This window comes from Thunnus maccoyii, chromosome 20 (genome assembly GCF_910596095.1).
Source record: "Thunnus maccoyii chromosome 20, fThuMac1.1, whole genome shotgun sequence".
Taxonomy (NCBI): domain Eukaryota; kingdom Metazoa; phylum Chordata; class Actinopteri; order Scombriformes; family Scombridae; genus Thunnus; species Thunnus maccoyii.
The window spans coordinates 19,205,146-19,221,637 of NC_056552.1; the positions used below are offsets into that span (position 1 = coordinate 19,205,146).

General features: G+C 40.0%; 2 protein-coding genes across 6 annotated transcripts in view; one reads left to right on the forward strand and one right to left on the reverse strand.

Annotated features, from left to right (window-relative positions):
• grid2ipb (glutamate receptor, ionotropic, delta 2 (Grid2) interacting protein, b) overlaps positions 1 to 16,492 on the forward strand; it is a 49,497-nt gene that overhangs the window by 14,807 nt on the left and 18,198 nt on the right. For all 5 annotated transcript variants that reach the window (XM_042397442.1, XM_042397446.1, XM_042397443.1 and 2 more), the window contains 3 exons: positions 11,337 to 11,618; positions 13,862 to 13,947; positions 16,393 to 16,462. In XM_042397442.1, the coding sequence (XP_042253376.1) occupies positions 11,337 to 11,618; positions 13,862 to 13,947; positions 16,393 to 16,462 (438 nt within the window). The remainder of the gene's footprint in view (positions 1 to 11,336; positions 11,619 to 13,861; positions 13,948 to 16,392; positions 16,463 to 16,492) is intronic.
• LOC121886974 (eukaryotic translation initiation factor 4 gamma 1-like) lies at positions 3,717 to 7,836 on the reverse strand. Its single transcript, XM_042397451.1, has 2 exons — positions 6,107 to 7,836; positions 3,717 to 5,747 (listed from the first exon to the last, which is right to left on the reverse strand). The coding sequence occupies exon 2, from the start codon at positions 5,499 to 5,501 to the stop codon at positions 4,260 to 4,262; it is 1,242 nt and encodes a 413-aa protein (XP_042253385.1). The 5' UTR covers positions 5,502 to 5,747; positions 6,107 to 7,836; the 3' UTR covers positions 3,717 to 4,259.

Here is a 16,492-nt window from a genome sequence, read left to right on the forward strand (position 1 = left end):
GGTTGCCATCACATAGTTTGTCCACAAGAGAGCACTGACAAGTTTTTCTCAATTGTGATATCCCTCTCTTGGCCAATCTGTAATAGACAAATGTAAAAGTGAGTAAGATTTAGTGTCATCTAGCGGTGAGGTTGAAGATTGCAACCAACTGAATACCCCTCACCCTCCCCCTCCAAGCATGTAGGAGAACCTACGGTGGCCGCAAAACTTGCAAAAAAGCAAAAAGCGCTCTCTAGAGCCAGTGTTTGGTTTGTCCGTCCTGGGCTACTGTTTAAACATGGCGGTCTATGGAAGGGGACCCACTCCCTATGTAGATATAAAGGGCTTATTCTAAGGTAACGAAAACATGATTCTTATTTTCATAGAATTATACACTAATTACAAAATTCTTATGAATATTGAATTCCATTTCTGCCAAGTCTGTTCCGCTCGATGTAACTAAATTCTACACATTGGACCTTTAAGGGATCCTTATCAAAACTGTTAGGTGTTTATGGGGGAAAAAAATTGGATCAGTAGATAAATTCTCTCAAATATCAATATTTGTATCAGCTTAAAAAAAATCAATGTCTTTATCTATATAGCCACTATAGAGTGAACATCTGGTGTGCAGTTGTTAGCCATGCTAGCAGCATTGCTCTAGGGATGGCAATGTTGGTCTGTCGGTCCACCACTTTGGTCCAGACGGAAATATCTTAACTTGGATGGATGGATTGCCATGAAAATTTGACATTCATGTTCATTAGTATGTAATCTAATCTAATCTAATCTAATCTAATGTTCCCCAGTGGATGAACCCTACTGATTTTGGTGATTCCCTAACTTGCCCTGTAGCGCCATCAGTGGGTCAGTTTTTCACTGAGCAATTTTGAACATGCTTCACATCAGCGTGATAGCATTGTCATTGCGAATGTGTTAGCATGATGATTTTGGCATTTAGCTTGAAGCACCACTGTGCCTAATACACAGCTTAATAATGCTGCTAGCGTGACTGTAGACATAGTCTTGTTTCAAAATGAGCTCTTCATACAGGCGCCAGTACTGAGAACAGAAGAAGTGACCTTTAGGTTACACATGTAAATGAGACTTTATTATTCGCCACAAAGCAAGAGAGGTACAGGGCTAGACCTGTTCTATATTTACCTGAATACCTTTATAATATACAACATAATGAAATGAACAATAGCTAGGACTCACATTTGCTGTGAAGTTGCTTTTTTCTCTGTCTCTTTCCCTCTTCTTCTCTCTGTGCAGTAAGTGTGTCCTAATTACTTTATTTAGCTGTCAAAGTTGTTTTTATGCAGCTTAATTAGCTTCTCGTGGACACCTACAATTGTAGCTGTTGTCTCTCCCTCGTCTCTATCAGCATGTTTGTTGCTCATTACTCAACCGGTGCTGTTTTTCACAGGATGGCGCTACACCCTGTCTGCTAATGTCTGATTCATCTGATCTGCAGATCAGCAGCGAACCAGCTAGTCAGAACAGAACAGACTGGTGTAGGTGGGAATCAAAATGGTTGTTTGTGCAAATATGTGGTCGGGCTCCGCTCTCAGTAGGATCTTAATGCCACTGTGGTTTAACAAATATGGAATCAGATAATTAACTTTTGACTCGCTTGATGTATCAACTGGGATTTTCACTTTGGCACATTTCCTTTGGGTCTGGTTTTAATAACAAGCTACTGAATGTGTATATGTTCTTGTTTTAAGTCCATTGTTGTCCTTATAAATCCTCCAAGATGAGGAGATTTTGCTCTGGGGCTAGTTTAGTGGCTTAATGATATGAATGAGGACTATGTTCAGGTTAAAGGAAAAATAGCAGCTAGGATGCTTTTATAAAATCTGGCATGGTGATGAATGAACAGCAGGTGCTGTGATTTACTGTTCTGGTTTTCAGGAAGTGATATTTTTCACATTTCCCTGAATGATTTTAACTCTTTACTCAAAAATCACAGCATGTCTTTTGTCTACATTACATTGTGCTCTGTTAAGGCTATGGCTTAGTATGTTGTTTGTTTTTTATACATAGTTTTATGTTATGAATGTTTTAGATAGATTCATCTTTTTTATATTAAAGTCATTATATCATTAACATATAATATTATTTTTATGATTATAATAAAGTAATATCCAACAAGCAAACAAAAATTAAATTTATGACCACAATAAAAACTGGTGAACTTATCCTTTAAGGTTAGATATGCAGTAGAACAATATACAATAAGTAGAACAAATTAAGGTTAGTGTTAAGGAGGTAGAGCATGAATATCCTCACAAGTACAGTAATAGAAACTGTGTGTGTTTATGTGTGATGCATGTGTGGGTGGTTGTCTTTTCTCTTGGCAGCAGCTCTGATCACTTGAATGGAAACTTGTTTTCTTTTGTCAGCTGAGTGACTGAGTCCTTGTGTGTGTGGGACGACTCATTTTGTTTTATTCTCATAGTCTGCACTGGAGCGGTAAACAGCCAGCACTCCATGCTAAACAACATGTACAGTCCACAAGTATCCCCCCTCTTTGATATTTTGCAGGTTTATTGTGCCACAGAGTGTCAAACACTGTCAAGTCAGATTTGGGAGATTTGATGAGAGTTTCTGGGTTAAATCATTCAAATTTTGGACTGTGTTTTATACGGCTAAACATAATATACAAAATATTTATTGTTGGCTGCTTGTGTTTATGTAACATTTAATATTATAAATATATATATAATATTGGCATCTGATGTCAAATTAGAAAAGGGTAACATCTTAGAAGTTTGACTCTCCTCAAAGTAAGGTATCAGAAAACATGTATTGTTTTAGTATTGGTACCAAACTCATATTAAAGAGCTCATATTATGCCCCTTTCCCAGTTTAATATTTTCATTTTTGTGGTCTGTTTACAAACATTTTCATGTTTTTATGGTCAAAAAGCACCTAGTTACAGCTCTACAAGCCATGGATGCAGCCCCTCTGTCTCACTCAGCCTGAAACAGGCTGTTTTGTGTTTGCTCAATGTCCCTCTCTTCTGATTGGCTGACTGTTCTCTGATTGACAAACGCCTAGGCTAACCACAGGCAACAGATTGTAGCCTACTGTAGCTAGGTAAAACCTGGCTTTGGGTAAAACTCAGCAGTAAATTGCGATGGCCACCACTGAGGATAATGTTATCCGAACCTTGGAAAGCTATGCAATGACAAATTTGGTTCCTGACATCCAACAACTGCACAGCATTTCCTCTGCAACTGTCTCTCCTCTGTTCTGCTCTGTGTGTGTGTGTGCCCTGCCCTCAGTGAAACACAGAGAGCAGAGGAGAGGAGAGAAATTAGCGCGATCATAAATGACAGCAAAATGCAGTAGAGACTTTTGCTAGTTTGTGTCAACCAACCACGTCAGAAGGCAAAAGTCTTTATAGCTGTTCAGAATGGCCAAAAAGCAGGGGAAAAGCCGGCCATCATACAGAGGGCCAAAAAACACCTCTACAAAATGACTTTGGTCATGATGAAGTTAATATCATATTACATATAACAGCAGACTGAATATGTGTGTTTACAGCAAAAACAGGAAACATCAGCTAAATGGAAATATTCTTGGTTTTCCCCACATTTTTATTTGTCAAAATAGTTGCTTTGATGGTATTTGTGATGTAACTTTGTAGTATACTACTTACCTAGCAGTATTAAAATAGGGCTATGCAAGATAAAAGGCATAATGTTTAAAGACAAAGGAACCAGAGATTTCAATTCAATATTTATTATCTACACAGGTCATCTGGACAGGTCGCCAATTGATCAGAGTTGACACACATAGACAAAAAACATTCACATTCAAGGGCAATTTAGAGTCAACAATTAACCTAACCTGCAAGTCTTTGGACTGTGGGAGGAAACCGGAGAATCCGGAGGAAACCCACGCTGACATGGGGAGAACGTGCAAACTCCACACAGAAAGAAGCAGGTTTGAACCCAGAACTTCTGTGAGGTGACAGTGCTAACCACTGCACCACCATGCCGCCCAAATTTGGATTCATTTTAATTTAACAAGAAGTCTTTTTGAGTTGTTGTTAAATAAAAATGAAAGGGGCCAAGAAGGGTTATAATGCATCCACATCTCCTCACCTTTCCTCAAGTAAACTTCTGTCCTTGAGGAAAGGTGAGGAGATGGAGATGTTTGGGGAGGTTGGGGTTGAGGCAGGGGGATTGTGAAGGGAAGGTTGGGGTTGTGGGGGGTGGAGGATGGTGGTGGTGGGGTGCTCTTGTTGGTGGATGGGTGGAGGAAGTCTAACTCCATAGATCGTCTCCTTCGGTGTATCCCAGCATCCAGTCGGCCTTAAACTTTTTGACATCGTCACTGCTGTGAAGGACATCCTCCCATTTGACTCCAGCGTTGTTCCACATCACTTTGATGGTCCTCTGTGTGATGCTGCTGGACAACATGGTCAGGATATGAGCCAAAAGCACACCAGCTGGTCCAAGAGGCACAAGAGTTTTGATTTTTCCGAAGAGCTCTGCCATGGAGACACCTCCCTCATGCAGCACAGGGCTGAGGATCTCAGCAAGGCAGAGCCATATTTCAGGCACGTCTGCAAAAATATAGTCCGTGACCTCCAAGATGTCTTTTAATCCTTCGAAGAACTGCTTCGTGTGCAGAACCCCCGATCTGAAGAGTTCAAGCAACAACAGGCCCGCCTTCCTCCGAGTCCTGCTGCCGCTCTCCAGCGTCAAGTCCACAGCATTCCTTACAAAGACATGGAGGACAGATGGGCTGTTAAGGTGTGAAATTATGTGCACTACCTCTTTCAAATCACCTGTCCTCAGATACTCATGTATGATGGTCTCTGAGAAGTCCTCCATGTCATCCTCAGTCAGTGGGAGTTTAGCTGGAGTGATAGAAAGAGTTTGGCGCGTCTCTTCTTTCTTCGGCTCTGGCTCTCTGTTGTCATGACGTTCACACAGGTGACTCTCCTCAGTGCCCTGAATAAGCTGATGAGCAGAGCTGGAGTCTGCAGATGACTGGGGAACGGTGCAGTGTCCTGATGGCTGCAGGGCTGAGAGGCTGGTGGTATCTGGACGCTCATCCTCCATAAAGATCTCATCTATTTCCATGGTCTCAGGCAACCAGTTTCTTTGCCTGAGATCTGCCAAGTCTTTAAGGAGGTGAGATACTGTGGCTGACATCTTTCCCTCCTTTATGATGTCAGCCACTTTCTTAAAGTACCTGTCCATCACTCTCTTGGCTGTCAGCAGCTCCAGCTCCTTACCGATATTGTTGAGGAGGTGACAGAGACACTCCAGAGATTCTCCGTCCTGCTTGTTTAGAAGTGTCTGGATGCAGCTGTGCACGGCAGCCTCGCTCAACATCTTCAGCCTGAAGAGTTCCGCAATAAACTTGATGTTCGATACAGAACGACGGGACACATTGGCATCATACTGCTCTGTCCTCAGTTGCTCGTGCTGTCCTTCCTGTTGACAAATTATAAGAAAACAAACATGTTCAACAGTGCTTTCTGTCAGGGTCAACATGAATTATTATAAATATTTGCATTTTCAAATATTTTTAGTCTCATATAACTCCCCTCCCCGTTAAGAAAAACGTTGGTAGTTGTGATAATTAAGCAGAAAAAACATTGTTCTTACATCTCTACTCTGCCTCTCCTCAAAGGTGTCATCTCTGCCGTGGTTGTTCTGAAACTCAGCCTGGCAGCGTCTGATTAGCAGTGTTTGAAAACTGCCAGGGAGTTTCGGGGCATCTTTTGCTGGGACTTGCATCTGAAGATGAGAAAACCATAAGGAATCTTTGTTAGAAAATGGTCAACTCACATCCATTTGAAAACAATGTAATATTCATATGGAAAGAAATGAAGAAAATATTCATAATCGCCACAAATTAAGGTCAGAAACTGCAAAAACGTGGTCTTATTTTTCTTTTTTTCAATGCTCAGAGCACGTATTGTTTGAAAAGTATCATCTACATCAACTCAGACCTGATTTTATGTCTTTTTGTCTTAATGCACAGTTGACTGTTTGTCTCTAACATCAATTAATTTATTTTATCTGGTGTTGTGTATACTATAATGTTTACTGCTGTACCCTAAAAGTTAAGCAATAAGAACAGATGCATGACTTACTTTTGTCAGAAAGCGGCACATGTTGGCATACAGCACGGATGAGTCTGGCCTCGACATGGCTTTCTCAAAGATAAGGTTGACGACTGAGTTCAACCTTTCCTCTGTGTCCATCGTCAGGTCCTGGAGCTGTTTCATCAGGTCATGAAACGTTTCAGCAGTCAGCTTTTCCAAGGTGGTCTTCACCAAGCTGATGACCTCTTTTGGCTTAATCTGTTTGTCCTGTGCTCGGCGAGGCAGAGTTGCAGATTCCTTAGATGGAGCTTTCCCTTTACGTTCCCTCTGTTTGGGGACTTTCTTCATCCGGCTCTGGATGGCAGGTTGTTGAGAAGCCCCCTTTGCTTCTTCCTTTCTGGAGGCCGAACACTGACTAGAAAGAACAGAATCCTTCTGCTTTTTCATGGTCTTCTGCGCAGATGGAGAAGCAACCTTTGCTTGTTCACTTTTGGATGCTGAACCCTGACCTGAAACAACAGGCGTCTTCTGGATGGATGAACTCCCAAAAGTGAAGTTCACCTGTGGTGTCTCGGTGGAGGCCAGTTCATCCAGAAAAACAACAGGCTCTTTTGAACTGAGTTCTTTGTTTTTCTTTCCATTCGAGACTTGTTCAGAGGCAGCTTTTGCCTCTGTTCGTTTTCTTGTGGAGTTTGAAGGCTCCACAAAAACAACTGGCTCAACCATGCTTACCCTCCTTTTGATTTTCCTCCTCTCTGCTGCATTCAGAGGAACTAGCATGAATGTTGCATTCATGTTTTCATGTTTTGCATGCTCATCGTGTACAAAGTCGAAACTGTCTCACAGGAGATAACTTGTGAACGTTTGGCACTTGGTAAACTAAATGAGATCTGACTGACTGCTACTTGAAGAAATTCTGCTGAACCAGGTGATGTAACGGGTGATGTAACGGGTGGTCCTTTGATGCATCACAAAGGACTGGGTTCCAGAACAGAATGTCATTGATTTATTTTTTAAAATATTCTACAAAAATAAAACTTTTACAAAATAGATGAAGTAGAACTTTAAGATGAAAGTGCTCAAAGAAATACAATAAAATATAGGAAGATACTGTATTAAAGCTAAAAGCTAATACTGTAGATGAAATAAACAGTTATAAAGACAATAAAATAAATAACTCAGGACAGTAAAATGAACAGGGTGAAATGATAAGACAAATAAAATAAAATATATAAATAAATAAAATATCTCCCGCTTCAGCCCTTTTTACACAGTCAAGTCATATATTCCAGAGTTAAGGGACACATTCATAGTTGACATATTGCCAACAGTGTGCAAAGCTGTCATCAAGGCAAACAGTGGCTACTTTGAGGAATTTTTAACACTGTTAATTTTAACACTTTTAACATAATTCCAAATGTTATTTTATGGTTTTGATGTCTTCAGTATTGAAGTCAAATTGGCTTCAAAAGCCAGTGCTGCTCCAGGGGGCTTGGTTGCCCAATGCCACTTCCTGTATCTGATTCAAATTAAAAGCCCTCATTTTAAATTAAAAGCCCTCTAACGTTTCATACAGAGCCATATACTGTTTTGCCTTGTTAAATAACATTACCACTGCATCTGCATCAAAAACAAAGTTCCTGCACATAAACTATGGAGCGTGGAATATGCCACCTCAATTATGTGTATGACTGTTAAATGGTTTGATTATATGAATGAATTAATTAATTACTGAATTTAACTCATTTGAATGTATTATTTTAATTTAATTACAGTTTACTCAAAGTAAAATAAATAAATAAATAAATTTAATCTTTCAGTTTTTCTATTGAGAGAAAGAACAGAACAAACCACGTAGGTCATTATGAATTCACTCAGTTATGGGTTTCTACATTGTATTGTTGTACAATGTAGAAAATAGTAACAATAAAGAAAAACCCTTGAATGAACAAGGTGTGTCCAAACTTTTGACTGTTCTGGTGCCATAGCGGTGCAGAGTGGCTCCTTCCAAGAGGAGACGGACAAAAGTCTCCTATTTGGCTGAGGTGATATGGAGCAGGTGGTGACATCCACTCTATAAAAGGCATAAAAGGGGTCTTACTGCCAATGGGCCCACAGACACTGACAGAGAGACACATGTTTAATAAAATAGTATGCCAAAAGAAGAGTGCACACTTGTACAGTATAGTAATTAATCATGCAGATTACCTAATCTAGAATATAAAGTTCCATGGTAATTTACTCGTTTTTGGTAAGTTTACATTCAAATTTGAACTTGATCAGGAAATTATGTTTTCTTTTTTTTTTATTGTGACGTTATTTTTCATACATGTACACGCAGTCAAGTCTTTATAGTACAGTTCAAATCAATATCGATTTATCAAGGGAAAGTATTACTGAACATCCATGGTTCTTCAAATTCATTTAATAACACAATTAAAAGAAAAGTTTGACATTTGGGGGAATATACTTATTCACAAGTTAGTTGAGAAGGTCAATATAATACCACTCTGTATGTTAATTGTATCGCTGGAGCCAGCAGCTGGTTATCTTAGCTTGGCATAAAGACTAGAAAACGGGAAAGAAAATTAGCCTAGCTCTGTCCAAAGGTAATCTGCCTTCCAGCATCTCTAAAACTTATAAATTGAAGTAACATTTATCTCATTTCTTTAATCCATACAACAACAAAAAAAGAAAACTTGCTGTTTTACAGGGGGTATAACATTACTGCCTTTGATTTTGGGAGGGGCTGCATGAAGTCCAGTGCAATAGTATGTCAATTAGGTTAATTTGTGCTAGCTAGCAAGAACATTCACTAAACATGGCTTAGTTCAAATGAACATTAGCAAACTGCAAGTTACTGTAATTCTCCAGGGTCATATCTAGAGCTAGATCAGTCTGCACGTGATTTTAGCTTCTTTATAAAAGAAAACAATACATCGATATTATATTTTTATATATGTAGGACAGTTTATTAAAAGAACTTTTCATGATATGCAGCTATAAGTTACTTACCGCAGTAGCAGGTGGTGAGTGGTGAGTAACGGTGAAGAAAGAAAAGGCCTCCAAGTGTGGTCACTAGATGTCACACTAAGCATGTCCTAAAGTCAGAAATTATTTTTGGCTGGACTGCAACAGCACGGCCAGCCCAAGTTACACAATTGGCCGGCCAGATGAGAGACTTCCACTGACCGAAACCGCTAGCGTCCGGTTTAGCCCTCTGGCTAACTTGAATGGGGTTAAAATTATGCTGCTCGTCTAGACTTTCGAAATGTGATCGGACCGAATGTATCAAATTCTGATAGTGAAACGAGCCATTTCACAGGGGTTGTGAAGCTAAAAAAAAATGTATCCACTGATTTACAGATGTCTCTTTCACAATGCAAGTCTATGGGGAAAAAGTCTTTTTGGGCTCAGTAGCATGACATGACGTTGTAATTACACAGTTTGGCCACTACGAGAAATTGGGTGCAAAGCCATGGATGTATAAAGAGAATGTGAATATAAATAAATATAATATAAAGAGGTTCCTGGGGGCTTGATTGCACCATCGGTCAGCCCAATGCCACTTCCTGTATCCGATTCAAATTAAAAGATCTCGTTTCAAATTAAAAGCCCTCTAGCGTTTCATACAGAGCCATATACAGTCTTGTATTTTAGCCATGATGGCGCATCATACTGAGCCATGGCCAGTATGTATGGCCACAGCATATTGCCTTGTTAAATAACATTACCACTGCATCTGCATCAAAAAGACAGTTCCTGCACATAAACTATGGAGCGTGGAATATGCCACCTCTATTATAAACTGTTAAATTGTTTGATTATATGAATTAATTACTGAATTTAGCTCATTTGAATTTATCATTTTAAATTGAATTTTCATTGAATTGAAAATTACAGTTTTCTCAAAGTAAAATAAATAAATTAAATTTAAAAATTTAATCTTTCAGTTTTTCTATTGAGAGAAAGAACAGAACAAACCACATAGGTCATTATGAATTCACTCAGTTATGGGTTTGAGGGGAAAAAACCCTAACGTAAAATATCCAACCATCTTAACCAGTTTAACAGCCATACCAAGCTGGCTATAATGCTGTTACAAGAATTAAAGCTGGCTATCATTATAATACTATAATGACAAACCAGCAAGACCAGCCAGACCAGCTTGTCTAGACTGGTAAACCAAATAACCCAGCTAAGACTAGCTAAAATCAGCAACCATCTTAAACTGGTCTATGCTGTTTTTTTCAGCAGCCTGTGAAAAAAGTTGTACAATATTATGTCTTCTATGCCTAACTAATCTATTACCCTGATTATGCCATCAAGCTTGAGCTTGGAAACTTCAAATGTTTTTCTCCTTGTTGTTGTTGATATGTTGTGAAAATGTCATCAGCTGAGCTTTTTAATTATGAGTTGGACTGGGTTCTTTATTGTTCTCTACAATTCAAATGAGAGTAATTACATTTACATGACAATTACACTTGTCTTTTACCTTATAAAGCCGAAAAACGTAAAATGCTGTGTGTTGAGTTCCTTTGTCAAAATGGGAAAATCAGTAAGGTATGAGGTCAATAAGATGATGACTGCTTCCTGCTCTGTGCTCACACTGACAGAGTGACACAGAGGTGAGGCGTGGACGGAAGTGTAGGAGAATGAGAAAGTGAGAATGAGATACTGTAGATGGAGAGAGAGAGAGAGAGAGAGAGATAGCAGAGGAGAAATCCCATGCTCGCTCACTCCCACACCTTTTTCTCTTGCTGTATTCTGGCTCTGATATCTCACGCTGCAGCAGTCAGACTCCAGCAAGCAGCGAGTGACAGAAAGATATCCTCACTGTCTCTCTCCTCCGAGAAATATCTTTTTCTCTCTGGCTTCTCATTCAACTTCTCTTTTCTTTTTTCCTCTCCGGGGACGGCGGTAACCTCCAGGGGGAAAGACTCCTCACCTGTCCATCAAAAGCCTTTTTTCTTTTCTTTGAATGTCTTGAAGCCTGTTGAACTTAAATAGTGTTGACTTGGATTCTAAACATAATTGCAGCAGTGATCGAGTTGCTCATCACTTTTAAATCTCTGCCTGTGCTGGATGTTTGACTTGCTGCTGTAATTTCACCGGAAATCAAAGATCTTTGCTTATGGACTGTATGTTTTCAAAAAAGATCGAGGTGGATCAGTGATGTAGATCCATCCTCTTTCCTGCTCCTTTTCTGAGGCAACTCTTGTGGACAAAAACTTAATATCACCCTCTTATTCTCCTCACATGCCACCATGTTCGCCAGAATCTTCATTCCCAAGAAGCACCGGCAGCGCTTCGACGAGGCCGTCTCCCAGAATGTGATCAACAAGCTCTGCCGCAGCAAGAGCATCAGCGAGCCACACGGCAGAGTCCGGCGCAGTCGGAGCGAGGATCACTCTGAGCGCCACCACGGGTCCAAACGGGCCAGCTCAGTGCCCAGGGACGGAGGGGAGCCCGGAGGGAGGGGTGAGGCGGAGAGAGACAGGGGCTTGAGGAAGTCCGTCTGTGGGAAACCTGGGCATCCCCCCATCGGACCCAATCAGAGGTGAGCACATGACTCCTAATTTGTTGTTTTTTTGGTCTTGTTTTGAGTCTCTTGGGCTCTGTTTTAAGTGCTGTATTAGTGTAGGAATTTGATTTATCTCAACATGTAATGCAGCAGCTAAAGATTCACTTTATTATACAGATATTTACTGTACAGGCAGGATGTTTTGGAAATGTATATGAAACACACACACACACCTTCCCTTGTTGTCTTTTCCTTTCTGAAATGTTTTCCTCTCATCTTCTGATTCTTCCATCCTAAAGCTAATGTTTTTCTCTGAGTCTTGTCACAAAGCTGCACTTAAAAAAACCCCAAAATCAGTGTATGTTTTTACACTGCCGAAAGCCAAAAGTACTCAGCATATAGTCAAATAACACCGTCTTTAGCTTCTTGAAACTGATTCCTATTCAACACATTAATCCTGCAGCGTTATAAAGCCCTCGACCATTCAAACTCTCCTGCTCATCCTCCACCCACAAACACGCTGATTACACAGCCGCCCAATTAATAACACCTCAATGGACTTAGTGCAGGATTACAGGGGTGGCAGTGCACGCCCACACTCCCACACCACGCTAACCAACTAAATCCCAAGATATGTGTTCATCCACGTGGAGGTGAAAATGTATTGCTGAACATGTCAAGTGTAACCGTATTATAAGGTCACATAACAATAGGAGTGAACTGATTGTGTTAAATGAGAGATTACATCATGTGGGATAAGTGGCACAGTCACAGCAAGAAGTTGTGCTGCGTGCTGGTACTTTCTCCCCTAAAGAGGATTGTGTAACGTTGTTGTGTCTCCACAGTAGCTAAATAGAGATATAGACAAAACCTTCTATCAATATACAGTAGATGCACAAAGTCAATCTCTATAGATTGGCAATTGTCTTTTTGGGTCACTGCTGGAGCTGCTGCACAGTGTGCCAGTTGTTGATTTCCCAGCGGATTTCATTAAGCGGGGCTGATTGATTCCTTTTTGGGCTGTTATGTAATATGTAAAAGATGTAAAGGTATGAAGTTCCTGGGAATCAGCAGGGGCCTTAAGCAGCCTGAGAGTCGCAAACACTCAGTTTGTCAAGTGTGCTCAAAGCTGATGCTGCGTCGCTCTATGTGGCTGTGAAGCATTACACCCCGCAGCCCCCTCACGCGCACACAGCACCCCATCTGCATTTAGCTCATCTTACATAAGAGCTATCAAAGAACAGATTTGTCTGTTTTCTCTCCCCTTTCGTCTGTTTTTGTCTTCCCCGTGTTTACATATCACGGCAGTGTTGCCTTGAGTCGTTTCCATGGCAACCCACAGCAGATAAACAGCATAAGTGTCTCCTCTTTGATGTAACGGGAGGTTCCGCCACTGGGGCGAATGACAGCGAAGCACCATCATCAGCAAAATGTCAAATCTTGTTTTCTATGTTGAGTGCATCCTGAATGGTTTTTATTTTGGGAAAACACAGAGAAAGATGTGCGAGGCTGTACTAGTTGATAGCGTTATGTAAGAAAAAACAGAAACGTAAATCACAAAGTTGGATTGCAGTAAAGAACGGCGTCATATCCCCGCTCATTCAGACTCCCACCTACAGGAAGTGACAAATCAAAACAAAAGTTAAGTACAATCAGCCTTGTAAACAGCAGTGAGCGATCGCTCCATCCACAGACAGCTGGCCTCCCCGTCCATTCACAGAACCGTCATTGAGCATGAGAGTATGTCGTGTGCAGTTAGATGATGACATATTTAGTGCTGATAGATTAAGCGATAAGTGGATCAACAGAAAATGAATCTGCAACAATCAGTCAAATGCAAAACATTCTCTGGTTCCAGCCTCTCAAATGTGGGAATTTGCCACTTTTCTCTGTTTTATATCGTTGTAAACAGAATATCATTGAGTTTTTGACTATTAATTGGAAAAAACAAGACATTTGGATACATCACCTTGGTATTTTTCACAATTTTCTCACATTTTATAGACAATTGATCCATGATTCAAAAAGGCATGGGACAGATTGATCGATAGTAAAAATAACAGTTAGTTAGGTTTTATTGGTAAAAACACACAGATACCACACTGTACCATATTTTATTTTGTGTCCCCTTAAGGATTTATAAGTTTAAGGGTTTTTATATAAACGAGGAGTGTGATGTGATGATTCCATTATAGAGAAAAAGTCTGTTTGTGGTTCTGTCTGTAAATCTTCTCCATAAAACCTTCTCCATGCTTCTCCATCATTCATCTCTTCCTCAGGATCGTTCGCGTCTACAGGGGGAAGAAGACCTTCGGCTTCACACTGCGAGGCCACGCTCCCGTCTGCATCGACTCCGTTATTCCAGGTACTGCTTCTATATTAAACACAAGTACAGTACAGTGCAGTACAGTACAGTACAGTACTGAGAGACGCCTTCTCTCTGCGTGTGGTGGTTTGACCCAAACATCGTTCTATGTTGGCTGGTGAAGGGGGGGCGGATGTATTTTATGTGGGTGAGTCTGTTGTGGTGCCAGCCGCTGGGGGTTGAAGATGATCAGGAGGTGTGTGTGTGTGTGTGACTATGAGTGTACCAGGAAGTTGATTTGTCTGACTCACCAATGTAATGTTAAGAGGAAAACACTCAGAACAGGCTGTGCTGTGCAGTAACAGACACTTGTAGCCGTCAGCCAATGCTACACAGTTACATTCAGGGATTTTACACACTTTTATCCATCTGGAGTCCAAGTATACTACAAATCCTGTTTAATGTTTTTTTGTCAGTGACAGAAAACATTCATGACAAGTTCCTAGAGTTTGGAAGTATCACTTGTTTGATTTATATTTATTTATATGTTCAATGCAATCACATTATACTGAGATGATAGACTTGTCTTTGTAGAAATTGATGATTTAAAAAAGCAAAAACAAAGCTTTAATAAATAAAAAAGATGTATAAACATCACAGTTTTATCTTACTTTCATAAGCAATACTTGTTATCATGCACTTCTCACACTTCATCACAATATTATGAACTGTAATTTGATTATTTAACTTATGATTTTGCATATCCACATTATCAGGTAAAAATCTTAAATGTCCTATAGTTTTATTTGCAGAGTCTCAGAAAAGCATCCTCGTATTCAGATTGACTACCTTTTTATTTTTGATGTTTCCTACTGAGGACTATATACAGTACACGCTCTGTAATGCTGCTACAAACTTAAACTCATATTACAACCAAGATATGACCTAAAAATAATTAATCAAGGGAATAGTTGGACATTTTCGGAAATACCTTAAAAATTGAATACCACTTAAAATCAGTACCATGTGTGTCATGTGTGTCCGTTAAACATGAAGCTACAGCCAGGAGATGATTATCTTAGCTTAGCTAAGCATAAAGACTGGAAATCGGGAATGATACATACAGGATTATTTCTTAACATAACCCCACGTTAAACCACAGTGTTTTTTTTAACCTTTGGTTTTGGTACATATTAAACAAACAAGATATAAGGTGTTAATCAGTGAGCCTTTGAGATGCTGGTAGGCAGATTTTGTTACCCTCAAAGAGAGCCAGGCTAGCTAGCTTTAACCAGTTTGTCATAAGACTGGACAATAAAGACACATTTAGTAACCTTAAAGGAAAAGCTTAACATTTTGAGATTGCCAGGAGCTGATTAGCTTATCTTAATGTTAAGTTAAGACTGTATCAGACTCAAATGTCAAACTATCCCTTTAAGGTTAATAAATTTGTCCTCATTTTCCAGTCTTACAACAGACCATTTAGCCATTTACCACCTTCTGTAGATTAAAATGTCTTTTCCTTATAGATGTACATCAAAACGTGTTTATTTGCTCCCTCAGGTCAGCAATGCAGATTTTTTTTTTTTTGGTTTACCTGCATTTCCTATTTCCACTGCTTTGGATAAAATATACTCAGCTGCCCTTTAATTAGAAAGATCAAACTTACTTTTGAATATTAATGGGGGTATTTGGCTATTTAGAACTTTATAAAATTACTTTAATTTTTAAATATCCTGCATTAAAAGCTCACCTAATTAACTGTAATGGCTTACCGCAACAAAAGCAACAGACAAGAGAGGCTGTGAAGTTAATTTTGAGGGACTTCGCCAGGTTCCTCAGTGAGGAGGGAGGTGTGTGTGTGTGTGTGTGTGTATGTGTGTGTGTGTATTTGATGATGACAGCACCGTTCCCGCCCACTATCATCTCCCACCATTGTGTGCTGAAGCGGCCAGAGCGGGCTGACTCAGTGGGCCTTATGGAGGTTGATCTGGAGATAGTGGGGGCGGATAGCATGTCTCTCATCGTGATCTGAACAGAGATCTTTACTGATAACTACTGTAGGAAACCACAAACTCTGTGATATAAAGTCTGTGAATGTGCCGGGACCTGCACCTGCTGCATTATCACATGAATAGTTTGTTGTATTCAGACTTTGTATAAAAAAAAAATTAAAAAAAGGTGACATGACATCCAATGTGTGAGAAATACAGCAGCTGAGCTGACGGATGAGGAGGCGATGGTGGATGGTTGTAGCCCAATCAGAACAGATTCTACTGGGGATTGTTTTGACAGCACTGTTTCCTTATGTAATAAGATTTAGCATGGAGATCATCTCGTTTGTTGATGGGCTTTATTGGATGTCATACACAGATTGACAGCATCACATTAGTCACCATCTTTCCTTGGTATGCCCGTCTGTTCCGTGCACCTTGCTAGCCGGTGAGATTGTGCCAGGATCCCTTTTCAATCTCTGATTTTCTGCCATCTTTGTCTCCCTCTCAGATAGTCCTGCTGAGGAATGTGGACTGAAACCAGGCGACCGTATCCTGTTCCTCAATGGACTAGACATGAGGTCTGTTTTTAGTGGATAACATCATTATTA